Source organism: Protopterus annectens, chromosome 9.part0, assembly GCF_019279795.1.
Source record: "Protopterus annectens isolate FY-2018-M chromosome 9.part0, PAN1.0, whole genome shotgun sequence".
Taxonomy (NCBI): Eukaryota; Metazoa; Chordata; order Ceratodontiformes; family Protopteridae; genus Protopterus; species Protopterus annectens.
The window spans coordinates 196,039,499-196,058,667 of record NC_056743.1 but is presented as its reverse complement, the minus strand read 5'-3'; the positions used below and the strand labels follow the sequence as shown (position 1 = coordinate 196,058,667).

Sequence of the window (19,169 nt, the reverse complement as noted above, 5' to 3'; positions counted from 1 at the left end):
GCTTTTTCCTCCATCTTTTTAAGAACTACTTCTGCTTTGTTGCCAAACAGGCGGTCCTGATTTAAGGGAGCATCCAGCAATATATAATTTTAACATGATTTGGCAAAGATTGCTTCTTAAGCCAAACATGCCTTCTAAGTACACCTCTAGTGAATCAAAACCACATTGCAAAATATGTTTTCCAAGCTGTTCAGCAGAATGCATTAAATCCTGCAAATCCTTATTTTCAGCACAACGAGGAATCTACATCAATCCAATAAAATACTGCTGATACTTTAACATATGAAACTGGCAACTGAAGGCCCTGATGGCCTTCTTACCTCATCTATCCAGGGCCCTGGAATCTCTATCAGAGGGGGCATGATTTTTAGCAGTAGTAGCCTTAATGCCCTTGGGTCCCTGTGAAATGTTCTCAGGATCCGCAGTAGGATTTTTAAAAAGGAACTTGTGAGAATCAGAAACCCTGTAATACCCATCAGGTTTTCTGGGAGCAGGAGGTAAAGAGTCAGGAGCCAAGCTAGATTCCAAAAAGGCATCGTCAACAATGTCCAGCACAGGAGGGATAGCTAAAGGTCTGTGTTGGAGCAGGAGTAAGAAATCTCTAAGCCTCTTTTTAGAATCAGAGTAATCCTGGCTTTCCCAGTGAAAATGCTCCCTAAGAGTATGCAGGGTTTCACCAAAAGAAAAATCCTCTGGGGGAGAAGCAGAGGGAATACAGTCCTCTGCATCAGAATCCTCATAGGTGGATAAGGGTAAATCCTGGTCATCAGAGGAGACAGAAATTTTAGAATCCTGGTCAGAAGTATCATAAGCAAATTCAGTCCTAGGTCTCTTAGATGGGGAAGGCTGGCTTCCCCTGATTAAAGTAATAAGGTCTTCAGCCATTCTTATTTGTTTTTTAGGCCTAAAGGCCTGACCATGTGGTCTGGGCATTGGTTTCCTAGGCATGGTTCGAGTTTTAGGCCTTGAAGAAGAAGATGGCGTCGGTTTAATATGCAAGGCAGTAGGCCTGAATACACCCTTAGAAGCCGGTGCCTGCACAGCGGCTCCGTACCCATCCAAAGTAGAGACATCCGCAGGTTCCACAGTTGAAGCATACTGGACTCCGAATGGTCTCAGTAGAGGCCTACGAATCTGAAGTAGTGGGTATCAGGGGCTGTGAAAGCACCTCACGGAGTACCGGAGAACTGGCGACTAGCTTAGGAGAAGTGTCGTTGGCAGTTTTGGACCTAGGCGGCCTGTCTCTATCTTTATCTTTGTGTTTTTTCGGAATGTCGGTAGTCGGGTGGCTTACCGAAGACATAGCCGGAAAATTGAATTGAGTACCAAAATATTTAGAAGTGAAAATATACAGACTAAAAATAGTTTGTGGTTTAAATAAGTCACAAAACTGACAGCGAGGTATGTCGTGGTCAGGGCCTAGGCAAGAAATACAGTACGAATGAAAATCTTTATGAGGTATTTCCTTCCACAAGAAATACAATTACTGACTTTTACTGACATCGGTTTAGAGCAAGAAAATGTTTCCCCAACGGGTTACTTAGCTTTAGTTGAAGACTAAGGTTCTGAAATAAAAATTTCAGGAGTCGCCCGACCGGCACTTGCGAACTGCTTCTGCTTCAGGGACCGCACGGCAAGAAAAACTGATGCAATGGTGTCGGCTGCATGCTTTATACCCCTGACTACCTGACATCACGGAAGATGAGACAGCAACCGACGCAGGACCCAACACTTTGACAATCAGGCCGACTGAGGGCTACTGCAAGCAGATAACCCAAATGTGATGACTGCAATAGTGAAGCACGAAGAACATCGGCAGATCTACCAAAGCTGCAGGTTTGAAGGGGGAAGAAACTAAAGCTTGAAGGACCAGCATAAGATCCCAAAGGGGCGCTGGGTCCTTAATCAGAGGCCCAAGTAGAAAGATACCTTTCAAAAATGTTTTACAAAGCTTAGAAGAAGCTAGGGAATTCAAATTATCTCCTATATAGAATTTAGATATAGCTGCCAGTTGGACCTTAACCGTAAAAAAACTGGCACCTTGTTGAAAAATACTTGCCAGAAACTCTAAAATACCTGGAATTGGAGAAGCAAAAGGATCCAAGTCACACTGACATGCCCAAATAAAAAAAGTGTTCTACTTACTAGAGTAATCCTTTCTAGTGGAAGATTTATCAGCTGCAACTAATATCTTCTTAGCCGGAAAAGATAACCCAGGAGTCCTAACTATCATGGGAAATGGAGCAGCCAAGCGGTAACTTCAGACTGGCCAGATCTGAGTGCAGAATCCCTGAAGGATGAGAAATCAGATCCAGATCTAATGTCCAGGGAGGACACACTACATGAGACCACACAGAAGGGAACCATACTTGACAAGGTCAAAATGGAGGAATGATGACTGAGCACCCCAGCCGCTGAGCTTTCTGAAGGAATTTCCGAATCAGGAGCAGCAGAGGATAAGCATACAAAAGACCGGAGGGCCAAGCATGAACCAGAGCACATCTGGAGACTTCTTGGGTAAGAGGGAAAAACTCGCTGCACTTCACATTAGAAGCAGAAGCAAAGACGGCAGCAAGGCTGACCCCACATTAGACAGATCTGCTTCGCTACTGAAGGATTCAGAGACCACTTGTAAGGCGTCAGGATAGACCTGCTGAGCCAGTCTGCTAGAATGCTGGACCTCCCCATAATGTGCGTTACCACTAGAAAACAGCCTGTGGAGATCGCCCACTCCTACACTCCCATGGCTTCACGACACAGGGAATAAGACCTGGTTCTCCCCTGCTTGTTGATGTACCAGACTACAGACATGTTGTCTGTCTAGATGGCAATTGTCCCAAGAGGAAGATGGGCATGCACTGCTTGCAAGGGCATGCACTGCTTGCAACACCAAGAGCACTGCCCTCATCTCCAGGACATTGATATGCAACTGAGTCTCCAGGGAAGACCACAGTGCCTTGGACTGTCCTTCCCAAGCAATGCTCCCTCACCAGAGTAGGGACGCGTCCGTGGTCATGTGGTCAGCAGGGCAGGAAAAATAAATGGATGACCCTGATGAAGATCCGGGGAATGAACCCACCAGAGAAGAGAAATCCTGCATGCTCGAGATAAGCGGACAGGATGGGACAATGGTAGATCTAGTAATGACCACTGGACCGCAGAGTCGACAGGAACACCCTCATGTGCAACTGAGCTATAGGCATAAGGGTGATCGTGGCCGCCAATTCATTGAGAGGGTGTGAGGAACTATTTCTGAAAGTTCAATTTGAAGCCTGGGTGGGAAAGGAGAGATGCAACCTTGTCTAAGGAATCCAAATGCATGGATACAGAATCTGCACAAATCAGCAAAGGCCTAAATGAGGAAAAATGTGGATGTCTAGGGTTCTGCAACAGGCAACTATTGTGGCCAGACTCTTTGTAAACACTCGAAATGCAGCAAATAGCCCAAAGATTAATGCAAAAAGCTGATAAATGTAAGCCAGACACAACATATCTCAAAACTGTACTGACATTGGGAGCATCAGGAATACGATAAGTAACCTTGAGATTGAGAGTCACCATGAAACGGTAGTCTGGTAGCAACTCTAGGACCAATTATAACGTGGGCATTTTGAATTTAGGAACTTTTACAAAGGTGTTAAGATAGGACACATTTAGGACGGGTCTCCAGAAGTGCTCTTTTTTGGTACCAAAAAGATACTGGAGTAAAATTATATGCCTTTGTGTATCACAGACACTTGTTCTATGACACCAGCTTCTACCATGTAATGGAGCACTCGATGAAACAGCTCTATGTGGTCTGGTTGGTGTGGAGGAACTCCCCTGAATGGGGTACAGATGTTCTATCCACTGCCAAGTGTATTCCCTCTGAATTATTCTTAGAACCCATTTGCCTAAGACTATTTGCAGCCAAGGCTGCAGGGTTTGGAGACAGATAGAGCTTGGGGGGAGGAGGAAGAGAAGGAAGGGTGGGGGGTTATGGTTGCTCTGTGACTCCGAATAAAATTGTTTCTTTGTAGGGGTTTACCCTTTTCTTGGGAAGAAACCCTTGTTTGGATTCAAAGAATTATTCTCCTGCCATTTCCTTTTAGTTTCCTGACTTTGCTGGGCTGTTTCTTTTTCCTGTCCCTTGAAGGAAGACGCCTTGTTTGGAGAGAACTTGGGTACATGAATAATCCTAGATACCACCACTCTTATTATCCTAGTGTTTGAAAATCTGAGTAAGAGGGCCCAACATCAATTCAAAACTTAAAGGTTCATTTGAAATTTCAGCTTTTAAAATGAAAGTAATAGAAGTTATTTTCCTTACTTAACCAAGCATATGTTTAAAAAAAAAAAAGCAAGTAAGAAGCAGGAGTATTTCTCAAGACGGAATCTGCACATTCAAGCACACCTCTCAATGCAAACTTTGAAACTAGAGTCAAATTAAAAAATTCATTCATACAATACTTTTGCTTGCAGGGATGGATGCAGCAAAATCATCTCAACTGCACACACACTGTAAAATAAACTTCTATATACAGCCTTGATAATTTAACATTCTAAGGGTTAGACCAATAGAAAGAGGCAACCTTTTGCCTGAAGACATAACCATTTTCCTTCTTTATCAGTGGGAGTTGGATTAGTTGAAGCAAAGGACTTTTCAACAGAACAGGCTGCTGGGGAAATCACAGCTGGGTTAGCACTCAAATGAACAGAGTCATGTCATATCCAAGACCACCCTACATTTTCTTTGAACCTTTTAGGGACTGCTAGAACAGATACTAGTGTCCTGCAGGCAAGCTTTATGAACATTTTGCAAGGCAGGTAAAAGAGACGAACAGTCACAGAACTGGGCATTTTGTATTCTATAAGGGAACATACCATGCCTAGCTCTGTGGTACTTCCAGACTGCTTCAAAGCAAAAACATCACTAAATCTAGCAATCATCTGAGGAAAAGTAAGTACTTGTCTACACTTGAGCTAAGCTTCACCTTCTGAAGGATCAGAGTGACTGGGATCAGTGTTGTGTCATCTAGGAAACCATCATTGTCCTCCTCATTCTCTGATACAAAGGTTTCTAACCAAACTACCACTAGAACGATGGATGGGAATACAACCATCAGAATTAACTGTGTGCAGAACACTCAGCCAAGGAAATGACAGCAGACTTGTAAACAGCTATAAAGTGATGATCAGCTGCATGATAAAGCTTCTATTTCTTTTTCTTGTTAACTTCACTACTAGATAAAATAAATGTGGACAGAGTACTATGTCTGGAAATGGGTCTCTTACCCTGGACTACCCCGTGCACATTAAGGGTTTGGTTCTCCCAAACCCAAGCCATGTACTGAAACAGCCCCGGAGGATGTGTCTATCCCCAATTTCATAGCTTCTGTCAATGCTACACTAGAAGAAGATAGCGGAAAAGTGGTCTGCAGGCAGAGCAGTGGCCCTGACAGAATCACTAAGCACAGGCTGAAGCATATTTTTATTTTGTTTTCTTCTTTTTAGGTGCAACCTGTTTTTACTGGGGGATACAGTTAGGCTCCAATGACTCAGGGGAGACAACACGAGCAAAAATACTCTCTCAGTACTGGATAATATATAACAATAAGCACTTAAGTTTCTAGTTATAAATACGTCCCCACCACGGTTACCAGATGTCCCTATTTGGGCGGGACTGTTCTGAGATCAGCAGCCTGACCCCGAGTCCCACACTGCAGGTTTAAATCCCGGCAGACTCCGCTTTTTTTTCTTTCTTTTTTTTGAATGGCCCATATACCGGCATACGGGACAATCAAAAATCACTAACCACGGAGCTTCTTGTGTTTAATGCGGAAGTTCCGCATTAAACACAAGAAGCTCCGTGGTTAGCGATGGATTGGCCCGTATACCGCATGAGCCAATCAAAACACCGCAAAACAGAGCTACTTCTGCATAATGCGGAACTGCAATGTTCCGCATTAAACAGAAGTAGCTCCGTGTTTAGCAATTTTTGACTGGCCCGTATACCGGTATATGGGCCAATCAAAACATCGCAAAACAGAGCTACTTCTGTTTAATGCGGAACTGCGACATTCCACATTAAACAGAAGTAGCTCCGTGTTTAGCCATTTGCAAAAGAGAGCTACTTCTGTGTAATGCGGAACTGCGATATTTCGCATTAAAAACGCGAAAGACCTTTTTTTTTTTTTTTAGTCTTGACTTTGTCCCTACCTGGCCAGTCAGAAATCTGGCAACCCTGGTCCCCACCCAATTAAATTCTGCTATTGCAAAAAACAGATTTAAATGGGCTCAGAATTCTTTTACAACTGTCAAAATTTAAATAATTGCCAGTACACAAATTCCAAACAGGAAAGCAACCAATATGCCAAACCAGTGTTAAAAATTAGATCTACACACTAACCACATTAAACTACTACAAAATAACACTTCATAGCAACTTAAACTACATTTTTTTTATCAATGAGTAAAATATCCACAATAAATTCAAATAGCTTAATTCACTGTAAAGTTATCATCCAATGTTAAAAACGGATAGAGCACAATCATACACGACAAATGTATAAATGCTGAAATATCTAAGTTTTGTAATATTTCCTGTAAAAAAATGAAAATAAAGCAAAGTAACAGTAAACACAGGTCTTTAGTGTCTAACAGAACAAATACACACCACAGTTTTAAGAGAATTACTGAAAGTTTCTTCAGAAAAAACTCTTTTTCAAAGAAAAGCCAAATAAGTAATGCTAAAATTCCACTGACAAATAACATATTGTAATATACATTTTAATAAACAAAACAGAAACCGAATAATAAATCTAATAATAAAATTAAAGTAAGAGGATCCCCAAATAGGGCTTATCAAAGCAGTAAACCAGAAAAAAATCATCACTGGAGCCTGTGAACAGAGGACTTTCTTCTTTGGATAGTGGAAAAAGACTGAATACTCATTTCCTGCCACATAAGATGCTCAGCTGATTGGGCGAGCATATCCTGTAACAGGAAGGGAATATTCAGACACAGGGTATGCTCAATCAGCCATCACAAGGAGAGAGAGGGAGGGGAGTCTGAGCTTCTGAAAGTTGGCCAGTACTGGTGACCTTGGCAGATAACTCAAAATGCCACCTAAGCAGTGAGAATTATGAACATTACCCTTACCATGATTTTTATTCCTACATTTCCCATTTGTAAATGAATGTTTCTGCAGTCATACCACTGAGTAGTGAAAAGGGACCCTGCTTCAGGATAAGGCATTCAGGTACTGCCTGTGTCCAGAATTAAAACAGGGAGCAGTCTTGTGGTAAATTTCCTTAAGCCCATCCATTGATCTTGTGTTTGAATAGGGACAGAGATGAGCTTTACTTTACATGGATGGGGAGTCTGTTCAAGAGTAGTGGTATCATCTGTGATATGTACTGTCCCCCCAAACCATTCTGTTTATGTTGCAGAACCAGTAAAGGTCTCTGGACTGGGTATCTGTACCCACTGACTTGCAGATGTGCAATATGTCAATTAGTACTGGGCCAGCTGATGCTCCTTAAGGCCAGGTACAGATCACTTCTTGATAGTCTGTATGAAACCATTGATAGTGGTTTCAGGTGGTCCATGTAGTTCAGTTTAGTCTCACAGAGGAAACTCTGTGGGCACTTTAGTTGCTGTACATCTCTGGAGAGGTGCACATCAAAGGGGACATTATACGCAATGATGGGCCTTACAAAGGCTGAGTACAGTGGGACAATGACATCTTTGCACCAATATGCTTCCCCTTTGCTTTTAAGAGGAGCAATATAGAAAGACTTACAACAGCAGATATGTTAGTTGAATACCAAGTCATTGTCTATGTATGTTCCCCAAATCTCTAACTAATGGATCAGGTGTGTGCTGTTGATGTGGTAGTTTCCTGTAGAAGTTGGTTTCCCTAAGGGAGCAATAATGCACTTTCTGGCATTTAGCTTTAGTCCATGACTCTGGCACCAGTTACTGTTTGGGACAATCCTTCCTACAGGATGTCTCGAGTCTTTTGGGTATTCATTGATTGTTCCCAGCTCGAAGTCATCCACAAACTTGGTCAATAAAGACCTGGACTTCTGAGAAGCAGATGCCAAACAGGAGTGGTCCCAGCATCAAGTCCTGTAAGACTCCATTAAAGACTGTTCCTTTTCGTGGCTGAAGCCTCCCTTACCTTGACTTCCTATGTCCTATTTGTGAGCCAGTTGACAATCCAGCTGATGAAATTTATTACTAAGCTCCTTTACAATGCTTACAATGCCTGAATGGAACAGTGTACCAAAAGCTTTGGCCAGGTGTAAGTAGGTGGTGTATACAGTCTTGCCTTCACTGGCTGCATTGGTGACTTTTTGAAAAAGTCCACTTGTTAAATGACACATGACCCACCTTTGACAAAACCAAACTGGGATGTATTCAGTATTTTGAGGTTTCCTATGTCCTTACTAATCAATTCCATAAGTCTTTCCATGGCTTTACATAAGACTGATGAGATTTATGAGTTTGTAGTTACCCGGGTTGGTGGATGGTAACCCCTTGTACAGAGGAATGAACATTACTGTCCTCCATTTGCTTGGTACAAAGTTTGTTTGCAGGCTGTCACTGAACAGTGTTGTTAAGAGCATGGATAAATCATGTTTTATGTTATTCAGGACAAATGACACAGTTTTATTAGGACCCATAGATGCAGTATTTTGGCTTTTGAGAGCTTACAGGACATGGCCCTGTGTGACAGCTGGGGGCATACTGGGTTCTGACACTTCTTGTGAAATATTAGAGGGTGAAGTTGGGAGATGAATTTATTGTCCAGTGGGTTTGATATACCTGCGGCTTCACTATAGATGGTTGTGTTCACAATCAGCAGAGTTCACTGCTGAGAAGCGCTTTTGTGAATATGGCCGTAACCACAGAAGGCCCTGTGGTTGTCCCTTGGCCTAGGTGGCTATTTTTGTCACAAATTTCATCCTGGTGGTTTTAATTACAATCCAAAGTTACTAACTTAATTTAATGACTGGGATTCTAATATGACGCATGTTGCAATTCATATTTGTGGCCGCAATTTTCTTCCTTTTGTTATAAAGCTTACTGATATTAAGTTTCTACCGGGAAGTTAGTTTTTAGGGTTTGCCCTGCACTTGTTTCTACTGGGTAGAGCTGCTTCTATGCAGTTGTTTACATGCTGACATTTGTCAGTGGTGTATGATTCCACATAAACAGTAGAGTTTTCTGTTTTTGTTTTGGGGGGGGGGGGTGGGGGGGTGAAACTTGCCAAATTATCACTCAGAAGGAGGAAGTTTCACTTGAAGACATTTCTAAATGTTTCAGAGATAGCAGAGATCTCAAGTTTTAGTTTCAACACCCCCTCCCCCTTTGCGGGGGGGGGGGGAGAGGAGATGCTTTGTGGTCAGACCTGATAAGTATGTATGTCACAGAAGTGAAGAAGTAAGAGTTCCCCCATATTTGTATGAACAAGGTAAAGGATGTTTCCTCTAGTGGGTACTCTGACCAAAGTGTTTGTTTTTAAGTCCAGGGATTGCACACTAGTGGTGGTTGTGTGTTTCCCAGTAAATGGCTGAGTGGCTGAAGAAGGCCAAGAAAGATCAATGCTGACTGACTCCAGTTCATATAAGTAAGCGTTATGGCATTCCTGGATCACAGATGGAGTTCTGTAGGTTCATAGGTTGGTACTAGGCTATCGGCTCTAAGGCCTATGCAAGCCTAGCCATAACAATTCCATGGATATTTCTTCCCACAATATTTACTTCTCTGGGGCCCTGTCTAGCAGAGCGACTGACACGATCCCCGGGGTGAATTTCCCACCTCCCATCCAAACATCAAGGTTCCTTTTGAAGAGGGCCAATGAGGCACTCTGCTTGACATGTATGGGCAGTCTATTCCAGAGTATGGGGAGTCTCTGGGTCAGGAACCTATCTCTCCAGCATGTTTTGTTCATTGTGATAAGGTTTAGATCCCTGGAGCGTGTGGCTCTGAGGGATTGGGATTTCTTTAAGTGGAGCATGTCCAACAGCTCAGGGTTTGACATGGCCTTGTATGTTAAGCAGAGATTGCCTCTGAGTAGACAATATGCTACAGAGTATAGCTGGAGTTTTTTTAGACGGTCAGCATATGGCATCTGAGGTATTTCTGTGGCCTTTCCAGCTGTTGCAGACGTCTTGTGAGGTACATACCAAACGGGGCATTATACTCTATAATGGGTCTAATGAGGAATGAGTACAGTGGGACAATGACCTTCTTTTTTCTGGATGAAAAGCCCTTAGTGATGAGGTGTGCCTCATAGGATTTCCTGACTGTTGTGGCAATGTGGTTAACGAAAGTGAGACCACTGTCCACCTGTGTCCCTAAGTTTCTCATCACACTTTCGATGTTTAGTGTCCTGCCACCTATGTGGTAATTCATGGGTACAAGTTTTTTTCCAAAGGGGATAACTATACATTTCTTGGCATTAAGCTTGAGCCCATGGCTCTGGCACCAGGCATCTGTTTCTGTAAGGCCCTTTTGTAGAATATCCACATAATTTGGGGATTCAATAATGGCTCTCAGTTTGCAGTCATCTGCAAACTTTGTTAGCCAAAGTCCCTTAGTGTTGGCCTGTACTTCAGAGAAGTAGATGCCAAACAAGAGTGATCCCAGGACTGAACCCTGAGGTACTCCACTTGTCACTTGTCTGGAGCTGGATTTGGAGTCGGCTACTTTTACAGTCTGGGTTCTGTCAGTAAGCCAGTTGGCAACCCATCGAGTGACGTAGAGATTTATGCCCAGCTTAGTAAGTTTATCTACGATTCCAGAGTGGGGGATGGGGTCGAAGGCCTTGGCGAGGTCCAGATAGGCTGTGTGGACCGCCTTACCTTTGTCCACAGCTCTGGAGACTGATTCGAAGAAGTCAATCAGATTCAGGAGACAAGATCGGCTCTTCACAAACCCAAACTGGGTGGGGTCCAGTGTTTGAAGGTTGCCAATGTCTTTGCTTATAAGTTCCATGATAACGCGTTCCCTGCCCTTGCAGATCAGGCTTGTCAGGCTGATGGGACGGTAGTTCCCGGGATCCAAGGTGGATCCTCCCTTGTGCAGTGGGATAACTGTAGCTGTGCGCCACTCAGTGGGCACAAAGCCTGAGGTGAGGCTATGATTAAACATGACACTTAGGTGAGGTGCCAGTTCATTTTGTAGTTCATGCAGTACACAGGTACCTAGCGGTCTAGAGTAAAGTAAGGAACTTTGCTGGTGGTGATCTGGACATGAATCTCTATGGCATCATTCTACTTTACCAGCCTTGATGCAAGTCTGTTCTGGATAAAGATTTAGATACCTCCAGTCCTCTCCTCCTTTCATTACAATCCTGCACAGCTGGAGTACTCTCTGCTAATTTAAACCACAACTCAAGTCACTACACAGATGTCTACATCCTCCAAACTAAGGAAGGCTTACAGGGAGTAGAGTTTCTTGTTTAGACTCCTAGCAGTGATCAATAAATAGCACCTTTACATTTTCCTTTGCTTGTTTTGTTACAGTTACTTGGTTGGTATTGGCTAAAAAAGGCACTGTGGGGTGGACATTGTTTTAGCCAGTATTTGAAAGCCTAGAGGGAACAGATGCAGACCACCCCTGATGCAGTGTGACCTGTTGATCGTATTTCTCCTAGCTGACAAATACAGCACCCCCTTCGAAAGACACCAAAAGCTAAGTCAATTAAGTTATGCTTGTATTGAGACACCATCCTTGGGGAAAGTAGGAAGCTGCTCAATGTCGCCTGGCTGGGACACAGTCTGACAGCTCCACTATGCCTCTCTTCATGTACTCCATGGAGGTACATCTCAAGCCGTTTACACCTGCATATACCATGACACAGGAATACTGGTACTTGCTTTTGAAGGACTCGAGTGTGGGTGTGATCTGATGAATCCTGACACCAGATAAGCAACAGACTAGCACCTTTCCACACTCAGCTTGGTGAATGGGACAGTAGACATATTTGGAATGCTCAAAGAATTAAAATGAAAAGTAGTGTCACAGCAAGGTATATAGAGGAAAAGAGGGCAAGAACAAGTTAAGTTATATGACCAGAGACATTAGCTGCATTTTCCCCAGTCCTGTAATGTGCTTTTAATGTAAAATGGGGTAAGAGGAATGATCTTTAAGAAATGAAGCGGCTAGATTCCCACAGTTTCAGTCCATCGTCTGTGGAGTGAAGCCTAGTTTGGGGGAGATGGGGGGGTGACACGTGAGTGGTTAAGATTTCTAAGGTTGTATGTTTGTCCATCGCTGAATAGTCTGGAAGACAGTTGGGGGGGGGGGTGTCTCACTCTTGACATGTTTAAATAATTGAAAGTCAAGTTGAAAGTTAGCACTATTTCAGATGTAGTTGGTTAGTTTTTTCAATGGTCTTGAAGTGGTGTTTATTTACTTTGGAGAGACTGATGCTGTAGGTGAAGTCCTTCACCTCACCCACACCAGAGGAGAAGACTTTGCAATGTAAAGGATACTACCCTTCAGATTGACCTGTTCAGGAAAGGTTGCAGCTACAGACCTGCTTGAATCTACCTGCCACTGCAACAAGCGTTCCTCTAAGCATCAGAGGTGCAGGAGAAAATGCTATTGGCAACTCAACTTTTGGAAAAAGGGCATCTTTATGGCCACGGTAATTTCAGGGGAGGGCATCTTATATCTCTTAAATTCCTCATGTTTAGGTCCTCATCCTTATGTTTTTCACCATATCACCCCATTGTTCTAAGCTTGCTAAAAACAACATGCTATTTCTTCCACTTTATACAGAGTTTGAACATCTGAAGTTTTACAAGAAAATTAATACAGTGTACTTTACTCTTGGTACTCAAAAAAGGAGAACACTTTAGTCATTATCTGTGTCTGCCTTCAAAGGGGTCAGATACAGGCCAGTACGTGTACAAGTTCAAAGTTAAGTAGCAGGCAGTCAGCACCATTACAAGCCAAGCAAAAAAAGGTAAAAGTTCTCTCTAGTCTCAAGTAGGGCAAAACAAAGCAGATGAGGGTAAAATGTATGACTCCGTGTTAAATTATCCACGTTTACCTAGAAGATGGTAAAGCTGCCTTGTTGCATGACATGTGCTGGAAGTTTGTTTAGTCCAGAGGCCAGGAATACGTTTGGACAAGACTCCATGCCAACATGTTTTATACACCAGCTGATGAAGATTTAGTTCCTTTGAGGTACCATTTGTTCTCTAAAGGAATAAATGGTCAACAAGGGGTGGATCTTTCATGGCTTGAAAGACTAAACAAAAATCACTATAAGAGACTACATATGGCTGCTAGTCTTGCTTGCTAAGCTTTTTGAAGCCACATATCTTTTCAGTTGTGAATCTCCAAGGTCTCTCAAGTTGACTAATATGTTTAGACAAGAGAAATCATCCAAAAGGAACATCACATTAAGTGATGAGTCTTGCTGAGACATGAATCAAAGGAAATTAAGACTTCTATGAATGTAGTGCAGACACCTTTGGAAATGAAATAAGCCAAATAAAAAGTATTTTTGAACTACTGCGAGGACATGATGGTCAAAACAATAAGGAGTTATCAACATGAGTGCAAAGCTCCCTTATGACAGTGATCAGCTGGAAGGTTTTGCCACATACATAGTACAGAAAAATGTTTTGTTTACCAAAATGAACTATGCTACATTTATTCACATTTAATGTGAGATCACTGTCCTTGCACCAGTTGTTAACATAGTCTAACCTGTGTTGGAGCAACTGTACTTCAGTGGAAAATAGAATAACTCAATTTAAAGTCATCTACAAACTCAAATAATAAACCAAGAATGTTGCCCTGAAGGTCCTAGAAACAGATTCCAAATAGGAGAGGGCACAACACTGAGCTCTGTGGTACACCACTGCCAACTTCTTTTGTTTTCAGGCATGTGCAACTTTAATCACATGGATTCAGTCAGACTACCAATTACCTATCCACTACACAACAAAGATTTACATTGAGATTTACAATTCTGTCAATAATGTCTGCATGGGGAATAGTGTCAAAGGCCTTTGTCAACTCTGATGCCGCTTACCAGAAACTAGAAAACCAGCTCATTGGTTTTGGCATTCTAGGGCTTATGTGATAACATCAAGATGACTCCCCCCTTTGCTGTCTCTCCTGAGGATCTTCTCTCCCTCAGTCTCCTTTTGCTGGTGTGCTATTTCCTATGAGCTATTTTAGGGATTGGGGAAGACATGCCTGTAACATGACACCTACTGATCCAACCACACACTTACACATGGCTTACCTGCTCCTACCAGTTTTTCTACAGAAACCTGCATTAATCTGGATATCAACTGACAGGTGTTACTTGACAGGCAAAAATGGCCCAAAGGTGGCCCCCCCAATGCCTGCTCTTAAAATGGTTCTCCTGGTCTGTATGAGGTGTACCTTGGGAAGTGAATGGTATTCCAGCCATCACTGGAAAAGAAACACTTGACAATAAAGAACAGAAACACTATAAAAGACACAAAGTATCACCAACAGGGTACTATTTGCTGTTCTTTGGAAGATTCTCAACAGAATCCCTGAAGTTATAGGCTCAGAAAAAGCGACACTGGACTGGAATACTGTGAAGTTACTGCAAACCTGTGGCAGAAAAGAACTGGAGAGACATAGCTGTTGACTCCTATTATTTGGAATGCAGTCATACATCCCTGAATGATGGGACTTCAGCCCGTGTCCTTATGTAAGCAGAGCTCTGAGATTAAGGTTGACTGGACAGAAATCAACCTGCAGCTAACTCCCTGAGTTACGAGTAGTTCTGCAACAACTATCTTTACATCAAATATTTCAAAATGAAGCTGTTATGTTCTCTCCTACAACTGCCATTTCCTGCTGAAAGCACTAGCAAAACAGCATAATGCACAACTTCCTTCTAAGGTCTGAAAGTTTTATGGTCCTGCTGCAACTTAACCAACTCGTACTATGAAATACTTGCAACAATAACCCTTTTGAAGAACGTGGCCTCAAATCTTGAGAATGAAATCTGCACATTGGTTTAACTCATTTCAGTGAGTAGGAACAACAAACTGAGGTGGGGAAAGTCTGCCACTCCTACTTACAGACATCCCTTCTTCAAACACCGAGGGGAGGTTCCTGTTGAAACAAGCGGAGAACTCATGCATAGCTTAAGAACTCTGGCCAAAGCTCTCAAAAGCCTGCCTTGAAGATCAGCAGCCCAAACAGGCTATACCCTAATTTATTTCACCCTCTTTGCACAAGCAAACAGCTGAAGTCTAGAAATAACCTTGCCAAAAGAACCACTGCCTTAAAAAGTGTTCAAATTTTAATACAAAAACCTGATCTAAACAAGTATTGGCCTGTAAACACCACTGTGCTCTAGAAAGGTCTATGTTTAATTATCAATCAGCTGTTCATCGAACTCTAATCATGGAACCTTTCTTTAATTGAAAGGTCAAATCATCGTAAAACTTTGCATCCAACGATGATAGTTGGTTAACATCAAGGAAGAGGAACAGAGCACTTACTTACTGGCAACTTAGCTATAAGAAAACCTGCCCTTTCCCCACTGTAGTGCAATCTCGGAGTTGGTACATATAGTTAGTGGGAGTGAGGGGTGCAGCCCCCCACAACAGGAGGAATAAGTGAACATCAGACACACCTAATGTGGGGAACTGCACCCCCCCCACCTCGCTAATAATACATACAGACTCCAAAATCGCACTACAGTGCGGAAAGGGCAGGTTTCTTTATAGCCAACTATCCTCATTGGATGCAAAGTTTTACAATGACTTGGCCTTTCGATTAAAGTAAGGTTCGATGATTAGATTTGATGAACAGCCATTCAATGCACGTGCTGTTCGATGACTAGACATATACCCACTCTTAACCTACCAATGACATCTATCATAACATTACATGTCTAATTAAAAAAAAACATACAAACTGACTGGGAAGAGAAGCTACCACATTTACATATTCTTGCAAACTGTGTGCTTGCTCAAGAAGGTCTAATTAGTAATACTGCACAAGTAGTCTCCAGTGACACTAAAAAACGCACTGTCTGCTAAATAAAATGTTCACTATTCATATCTATACTATTCACAAACAGAGGAACCTACCTGTTAAAGAGCCTACATTAAGACCCGCAGAACTACCTGCAAGTGTCTGCAGTGCTCCAAGAGAAGCCATTGGATTCATTGAAGAACTACTGCTGGAATTAGGTGAAGACCCTGCTGTTAAAAAACAAAACAAAACAAAAAAACAAAAACATAAAAGCTTTAGCATTCAAGACCCAATGGAAAATCTGAAATAATTCAATGCAAATATTGCAACATTCAGATATTTAATTTTTAAGACACCACCACAACCATACACATGCAAGTGTTTCACATTCCAATCTTATTATACCACTCCGAAAACAGTTTCACTATCATATCAGAATCAGATCCAGTTAGTCTAAACTGTGCAACCATGTCAACTCATCAAATGAGCCGTCTAATGAACATTTTTCTGTCTTTCATTAAAGTTTACTACGAAGTACTATTTAATTTTTCACAAAATTCTGAAAATCACCCGAAGGACAACATTAGCAATAATTTACGGGTTCATACACGTGTAGACATCTAACGACCACTGGGGCCTTTTTAAGCCTAGACATGTATTACTACTTCTGGTACCCTTAGCAGTGTAAACGGGCTTGGGAGATTTAACAATTAGACTGCTTGTGTCCATTAGAAATACTGGTGTCAAACAGGGGGTGAATTTCTGGTTGTCCAAGATGCGCTTGAACTGGGCAGGGTGCAACTCTGCTTCACAAAGAAGGTGAGCCTGCTCCAGAGAAGGGCTAGTCTCTGGGATACATATTTGTCTATCCAGCAAGCCCTATTTATATATCACAGGCAAGGTTTAAGTCTATAGAATGAACAATTCTAGTGCAGATCGTTTTGCAGATATGCAGTAGGTGCAGACTAGGGTATGGAGATTCCTAGCATGCCAGGTACAGATCTGCCACCAACAGCCTGCAGGAGAAAGAAAACTATGATAGGACTTTGAGGAGGTCTGCAGAGGATTCATTTATGCCCCGTATTCTTTAGGTTAGGAATCTTTGTGGACACTCCAGATGTGTCTGGTTAGGTGCATACTAAAGGGAGTAATGTACTCAGTGATAGGTCTTACACGTGCCAGATATGATGGAACAAAGACGTAGATGCCACACCATTGTTTACAAATTGCACAATGTAGAATGATTTTGTCATTACCACAGAAACATGATGGCCAAAGGCTAGAGTACTGTCTGTATGTGCCCCTAAATCCCGGATTATTGTGTCAATTTTTAAGGGTTTTTTGTCAATATGGTAGTTACCAGGGGTCTGACTTCCTCAGAATACTACTATGCAATTCTTAGCATGTAGTCTTAGACCTTTGCTCTGACAGCAGTTATTTGTGTGAGTCAGTCCTGCTTGGAAAACATTAGTGTTGGTGGGAGATACTACAGCTGCTGCTAACTTGCAATCATCTGCAACCGTGGTCAGCCAGAGGTCCTTGACTTCAGAGTAGATGATGATGTCAAAAAGGAGAAATCACAGGACTGATCCCTGAAGGACTCCACTTGTGTTTGGCCTCTTTAAAGAAGGGGACTCCTCAATTCTAACTTCCTGGGTCCTGTCTGTGAGGAACTGGCTATCCACCAGGTGACATAAGGGTTTATACATAACCTTTTGAGTTTCTCAACAATTCCTGAGTGGGGTACTTGTCAAATGCCTTGGCCAGGTCAAGGTAGGCAGTGTGAACAGTTTCACTCTCATCCATTGGGTTGGTTACCAAGTCAAAGAAGTCCACCAGGTTTAATAGGCATCGCCTGCCCTTCACAAAACCAAAATGGTTTTAGGTGCAGTGTCTGGAGGTTTCCTGTCATTAGTGATAATTTCTGTGATAATTTGCTCCATGGCTTTGCACAGCAGACCACTGAGATTGCTTCTGTAGTTTCTAGGGTGTGTAGATAGACCACCTTTGTGCAGAGGGATGACGATACCCTTCCTCATTCGTGAGGCTATGGTTAAATAGGGATTCCAGATGGCTTAATAGGTTGTGACTCGTGCAATTTAGAAGGTGGTGTGGGATATTATCGGAACCCATTGATGCAGTGCTCATGGTCTCAGAAAGAGCACGGAGGACCTGTTCCCTAGAGTAATATTTTATGTTAAAGTGAAGCGCTTTTCGTCTGGTGCAGTGACCAGACTTCTTCAGACAAATTATGTTATGCTGTTGGGCTGAAGCTGATTTCGTTTTTGCACAGTTACTTGGTTCACAGTGTTTTTTTGTTCTTTGAAATTATGTTATTTGTCTGAAGAAGTCTGGTCACTGCACCAGATGAAAAGCGCTTTATTTTACCTTCCAGTGTGGCACTGTGTTTTGGTCCTATTCCTATTAAAGAGCTGAATAGCTGAAGATTCCTGGGTGTCTGAAGTGCTTTTGTCCTGCATTTTTGTTTCCTACATCAGTTTGTGGTGTTGGTTTGACTTTCTAATACTTGATGTTATTTCCTGAAAGGAAGCTGGCAGGGAGAGAGACTGGTAAAGTTAGAGCTAAAATAGTCTGCCAGTAGGTTTGGTATATCTTCTGGCTCAGTCAACAATCAGCACCAAACACAACTGTGCATTCCCTTTCAGGGTGCAGATGTAACTAAAGAATGCCTTGGGGTTGTCATTGGCCTTGGAAGCCAGATTTACCTCAAGTCTGGGTTTTGGCAGACTTTATTTAAGCTCCGAACTTTAGTTTGTGGAGACTGCTTTTATCCTATTGAGTGCTACACCTCCAGGATTTTGCCATGATTTCCTTCCTTCTTGTTACACAGCCTATTGATTTTGCAATTCCATCAGGATGGCTTGCTTTTTGAGTTAGTTCTGTACTTATTTCTGGTGGGTACAACTACCTCTAGGCAGCTATTAACATGAATGCATAGAGTTTCTGTGAACAGTTCCGAATAAGCATCAGTGTTCTCAGGGTTTAGGGGTGTGTAAATTTTGAAAGATTATCACTTAATAGGAAGCTTTGGAGTAGTTCCTTAACATCTGAGGTTTAACTGGGGATCCAGGTTTTATTTTTACTTCAAAGGTGACCATTCTGTGGTATGTTCTTACCTGGGATGACATTACACTAGGAGGTGTGCAGTGCTCTCCCATATCATTACG

At 42.3% G+C, this 19,169-nt stretch overlaps 1 protein-coding gene across 8 annotated transcripts in view; it reads right to left on the bottom strand.

Annotated features, from left to right (window-relative positions):
• CELF1 (CUGBP Elav-like family member 1) overlaps window positions 1–19,169 on the bottom strand; it is a 1,362,987-nt gene that overhangs the window by 455,459 nt on the left and 888,359 nt on the right. For 4 of the 8 annotated variants that reach the window (XM_044082727.1, XM_044082731.1, XM_044082729.1 and 1 more), the window contains one exon: window positions 16,098–16,211. In XM_044082727.1, coding sequence (XP_043938662.1) covers window positions 16,098–16,211 — 114 coding nt within the window. The remainder of the gene's footprint in view (window positions 1–16,097; window positions 16,212–19,169) is intronic. The other 4 variants (XM_044082728.1, XM_044082732.1, XM_044082730.1 and 1 more) reach the window with 1 other exon arrangement.